The 5,833-nt window shown below is 42.0% G+C and overlaps 1 protein-coding gene across 4 annotated transcripts in view; it reads right to left on the bottom strand.

Annotated features, from left to right (window-relative positions):
* Positions 1-5,833, bottom strand: part of GALNTL6 (polypeptide N-acetylgalactosaminyltransferase like 6) — a 1,038,752-nt gene that overhangs the window by 26,557 nt on the left and 1,006,362 nt on the right. For all 4 annotated transcript variants that reach the window (XM_019636099.1, XM_019636100.1, XM_019636101.1 and 1 more), the window contains exon 11: positions 5,004-5,120. In XM_019636099.1, coding sequence (XP_019491644.1) covers positions 5,004-5,120 — 117 coding nt within the window. The remainder of the gene's footprint in view (positions 1-5,003; positions 5,121-5,833) is intronic.

A 5,833-nucleotide genomic window follows, 5' to 3' on the forward strand; every position in this document is an offset into this window, starting at 1 on the left:
GGGGGGTGGTCAGTGAGGCGGGGAGAAGGTGGTTAGGAAGTACAGGGGGTAACATGAAAGAAATAACTGATGCTGGGGTGAGATGGCGGTGAGGAGAGCTATTTCATATTTCATTTACGTTAGGAGTAGAGGTTCGTATGATGTTGTTCAGGAGGGAATCAACGTGGTGGGTACCAGCTTCCTTATTGAGGGAATTTGGCAACAGCTTGAGTTCATCTTGCACTGTTAGACCTCTACTTTCAGGGTCCCTGTCCCTGATGACAGGGAATGTGAAATAACGTAGGATACAGGGCAACAGTTCTTAATCTAGTTTAGCTTGTAGATCTCTCGGAGAATCCAAGGAAAGCTAGGAACACTTTTTCAGAAACAAATGAAATGTAATTAAACACATACAAGCACTTTTGCCATTCATTTTCCTAGAATGCATAGATTCCAAATTGGAACGCTGAATTAGGGAAAATGCTTGCCTCTCAGCCAACCCTTGTAAACCAATGGCATTTCCACTTAGTAGTGTGGGGGAAAGTCATGAACTTGGCTGGTGTCGAAGTGCCCTGGTTCACTCTCACTTTTTAAAAAAAAAACAAAAACATTTTCTCCACTTTCTTTAATTAAATACTAGGGAGGAACATTACTATGGAATTTAGGGAGCCAACCTTAAAATGTGCCTTTTGTAAAATCAGTGCCTCAGTGTGTGAAAGAATTTCTTTGGTGAAATAGAAACACCCGGAAGGTCAAAAGTTTCATTTTGCTATTGCTGTCTTGAGCCTGGCACACTCTGCAAAGCTCCTATTTGATCTCCTTATCTGAGTGCAGAGTGTTGATTTCTAACGCGGTCTTTAACCTGAGAGCTGCCTACAAGAACTCCGGGCAGGGCTGTCTTTTCACTCTTGGGCCATTTAACTCACAGACACACTCTTCTTAGAGAACCACTATCCATGTATGCCAAAGACCTCTTCAGGGCACTTTTGTTCCCTCTACTTGAGACTGAGAGCTCTGAATTACACTGAGGAAAAAAGCAGCTGCTTATAGGTTTATGGCGCTTGGCCACAGAGGGCGACACTTGTTCTCCTTTGTCAGCTGGCATGGCGCTCACTCACCAGAGAGGCTCTGCTCTTGGAAAAGGAGGATGTGGGGAAGAAAAGAACATGCACAAGTCAGGGACACCGAGTGGCACATCTGCCAAGTCTGCCTGTGATTCTCACCAAAGCCTATCGGAGAGCCTTGTTTTGATTCTAAATGCTGCGAGCTCAAAAGGGCACGGGCAGGAATGAAGGAGACCCCATTTTTAAAATTCTTGAATTTTCTAAATTCTCACGCAAATGGCATCTGGGGCGACAATGGGCTAAGCTGCTTTGGAAGCCAAATTTCACATTTCAAAGGCATAATTGTCTCCATCTGTGTAAATTCCAGCAAACAGTGGTGCCAGGGAGGAAATGCTGAAAGTTCAAGGTAGAAGATAGCCTTGGATACAAGATGACTATCAGACCATTCTCACCTGCTTCTCTCACCCTTTTTTTTTTTTAGTTCCACCTCTTTAGCACACATTCATATCTTCTCTTGCTCACAAACAGAACTCCATCATAATACACAGGTAAATAAGATTCCAATAGATCTAATATTTATTTATTCATTCAAATAAAGCTTAAAAAATATAAACAAGACAATGTATAAATGATTTATGATTTTTCAACATGGGCTTGGTACCGAGCTGAAGGTAGAACCATTCACACACATACACACACTCCAAATCTTGGACGTGGAATGCTAACTAGATCTACGACACAACAGATCATTTTCATGCTTTATCCCTCTGATGCCCAGCTTCAGGGTTTGGCATCATTTAAAATTGTGTCAAGGAATCCTGAGAGACACTGAACATGATTAGGAAGGAAGGAAGGAAGGTGGTGCTTCAGGAAGAATGGGAGGGAAGGAGAAAAATAAGGGACAAGGGAATCGTGATGTGTGACAGGATTACAGAGATAATCTCCTTTTGGGTGAGAATTAGAAAAACGTCTGGCAGAGAGTAAAGGATTTCTTAGGTATGCAAGAGAAGTCAGGCTCCGTTTGAATGTTTTTCCTCTCCTCACACACAGGAGGTTTCATGAAAGAGGTAAAGGAGAAAAGGAGTGGATAGGCAATTCAATTGGTTGTTAGGGAGACAAGCCTCAGTTTAACAAATGAGAGAGCATTGTTTGCTAACTCCCTCTCTAGCCTTGAGGTCTTTTAAGTAAGAAGTAGTGGGTCCAGGATTAATTTAACACATATTTGTTAAGTATCTGCTATGTCCCAGGCACTATGCTAGATCCTGGGTATACAATGAAAAATAAAAAAAAATAATCAGTTCCCTTTTTTGGTCTAATAAGGACATTAAAGTACTTGATACTCCCAATTATTTTTGGCCATGAATCTTTAATGTGCTGAAAGGAATCGAGATACTTCCCTTTTATGGGCTGTAGTTGATTTTAGAATGTAAATTGACACGTAGAGGTAGAAAGAAAGAAGACCCGAGTGTACTATGGAGAGATAACTGAATGATGGCGACCAAGGAGGTATGGATTCTGCTCATCAGGCACAAATGAGTTTCCCTTACATCAGCGGTTCTCAACCTTCCTAATGCCGCGACCCCTCAATACAGTTCCTCATGTTGTGGTGACCCCCAACCATAAAATTATTTTCGTTGCTACTCTANGGGGGGGGTGTGAACCAACAATTTTTAAAGTGTATGCCATATAATTGTTTTTATATATATGTATGTACATATACTATTTATGTATAGATGGTATATATACACACATGTGTACACACACATGCACACACACACACAATTTTCAGTTGTCAAATAATATCCACAGTCCAGAGCATATTTTATTCTAGAACGTGCCAGAGGATAGAAATATTAAACTTGATTCAGGCATTCAGGTATGTATATTTTATATCAGCCATCTGGCTAGGTGTGTTTTCTGGTTGGGCTGAATAGAGGTGGTGGAGAGGAATTTAGCCCTATAGACAAAGATGTTCCTTATAGTATGCTCTTTATCAAAATATCCCTTTCCTCTCTAGATGCCAATCTTCCTGATAGGCCTCTGAAGCCTTCTCTCTTTCTCTCAGGCTGAAGTCAGAACTGCTTCTTGGAGGTAACAGGCCAACATATTTATCCATCCCTGGTAACATCCCTTGGCACTTATAGAAAGAGGTAGAAGGAATAGACAAGTCCGTTTTTACTGACATTTCATTCCTACCAGTAAATCCTGGAGCTGCGGCCTTCTTTAAAACCTGCCTGATAAGTGTGCACACGCTGCAGGATGTATTCCAGTGAATGCTAAGTAGTATTTGGTGTGTGGCAGCTGCTTTGGGCCTGACAGAGGTTTCCAATTTGGTATTAGTATAAAGCGCTCTGTGTGGGGGAATTGTGAGAAGGCAGAAAGGAACATGTATTTACTCTGCACTTACTACATGGGCAAGATGTAATATCACAGGCATTACTTCTCATAAGAACCCTGTTTGTGAAGCGGATATGATTGTCCCTATTTAAAGATGGAGGAACTATGGTCTAGAAAGATTTAACGACTTCACTAGGACACATGGGTGAAACTGGCTGAAATCTAGGTTGGCCTGATGGCAAGGCCTGTGACCCTTCTAGAAACCGTGAGGCTGTGGAATAAGAACACAAGGGTCAGATTACCAGCAGGGTGGAGTGTATGTGCGTGTGTGTGTGTCGGGGGGCAGTGCATGTACAGTGATTATGCTGTGAACTTGGCCCATAGCTCCTTTCCTAAGTGTTGCCGCTTTGCACTGTAAGGCAGGCTGGAGGTGGGGCGGGGAGGGACAGGGTGTGAGGGAGGTGCCACCATGCTGACTCTCAGCACACCTGAACGCTCCGGAATATCCGAGGAGGGGTACAGCGGGTCTTTACCAGCTTAACACACAAGATAGACACCTGAGGAATATAGCAAATAGAATAGAATAGAACAGAATAGAACTAATTCCTTATTGGAAACTGCTTGTTTACTTCTTTGGTTTTCATAAGATAGGCATTAAGGACAATTCTGGGGAGCAGAAAACACAGGCAGGATGTATTATCCTGAACTTGGAATATGTCCTCTTGCAGAGGGAGAGAGGGGTGTATGATGGGGAAAAGGGGCTTCAACTGCATCTGTACATTTTATGTTTTTTTAAAAAAATATGGCAACAGGTGTAGGTATTTGTTAAATTTGCACAACGAGTACACAAATGTCTGCTTAATATTTTTTATAGTTTCCTATTTGAAACATTTTATAATTAAAAAATAAAGCACTAAAATGGGGCAGACATGGTTCTCCCCGCTATCTTTTCTCTTTTACAGGTGACACAGTGCGAGGAAAGGCCCTTCCAAGACTGTCAAGTTTCAAAGCGGGTCAGGAATCACACCCTCACTTCATAAGCTGAGTTGCACTGAAATGTTTTTTAATCAAAAACAAATAAATTATTTTAACCTATCCCATGAATCCATTTTGGGGTGTGATGCCCTCAAAATTATCCTTCATGTGTAAGATTACAAACTTACTGCAACAACAAGAAGTGTATGTAAAGTATTCTTTTCAATACACAGCTAGAGGGGAAATATAAGATTAGATAATGTCACACAAACTTATAGAATAACAAAGAGTCTTTCATTAGAACCACGAAATTTAGTTGGAGGACTTCCATAGCACTCTGCAGGCTTTTCATGGTTTGAAAACTATCATTCTGGGAAAGGAAATATAAGTCAGGGTCACAATCAACATTCCCACTAGCCTTTCTGTTATGTAAAGCACATTTTTATACATTATCTCAATGAGCACAACTGCTCTGAGAAGAAACAGAAACAAAGAAGTTAAGTGTTCGTTTAATTGCAGAGCTGGTTGGTGACAGAACCAGGACTTCCCCCCAGGTCACACAAATCCCAACTAGAGATTTGTTCCCCGCTGGATGCCTCACACCTGCCTCAGCCCCCCTACTCCCGTGACTGCAGGGAGCTGACATACCTGTTCATGAGACCATGTCCTTTCAGAACCATCCTTGACACAGATGTCCAGCCTTAGCTCGGTCCCTGTGGCTCCATGCTTGCTGTCCACGCAGAGATTGGCTGCCACGTTTCGAATCTGTGGAAAGAAGAAAGGATGAGCTTAAGGCTGTTTTTTTAGTTTACCCCTAGCTTCTGACAATGCTGGTGTAGATTTGGTAGTTTTTTTTTTTTTAAATTTTATTACATGATTATTGGATGGTGCCTTTAAGTGCCTTTAAGAGAAAAGGGAGGGAAATAAATATAATATGGTCTGGTCTACAAGTAAAAGAACATGAGATGGCTGAACAGGGAAATTGCAGCTGGCTGCCACAAAGGAATGTGTGATATGCAACATAGGGCGCAGCGTCAAGTTCATGACTTTTGTAAAATGAGAGATTTTTTTTCCTTTTCAGATAGTTCTTCACTTGGAATTGGTTATCTTCTCGCTGAGAAGCATCTTCTACCATTACCACTCCTTTGCTGGGAGAGGGCTGTGACACAGGCACGTGATGCAGGTAAAGTGTATGAGGGGACAGAGTGAGTCACCGAACGCTGCCTGGCTCTGTGCAGGCTGTGGTGACTTTACGTTCCAGTTTGCCTGGATGATCTTGGTCTACACCTGGAGGATAAATTAAAAAGGTCACCCTAGCAGCGGTTCTCAACCTGTGGGTCGCGACCCCTTTGGGGGTAGAACGACCCTTTCACAGGGGTCACCTAAGGCCATCGGAAAACAAAAAGATATTTACATTACGATTCATAACAGTAGCAAAATTACAGTTCTAGAGTAGCAACGAAAATAATTTTATGGTT

This window comes from Hipposideros armiger, unplaced genomic scaffold (assembly GCF_001890085.2).
Source record: "Hipposideros armiger isolate ML-2016 unplaced genomic scaffold, ASM189008v1 scaffold_27, whole genome shotgun sequence".
In the NCBI taxonomy this organism is placed as follows: Eukaryota; Metazoa; Chordata; class Mammalia; order Chiroptera; family Hipposideridae; genus Hipposideros; species Hipposideros armiger.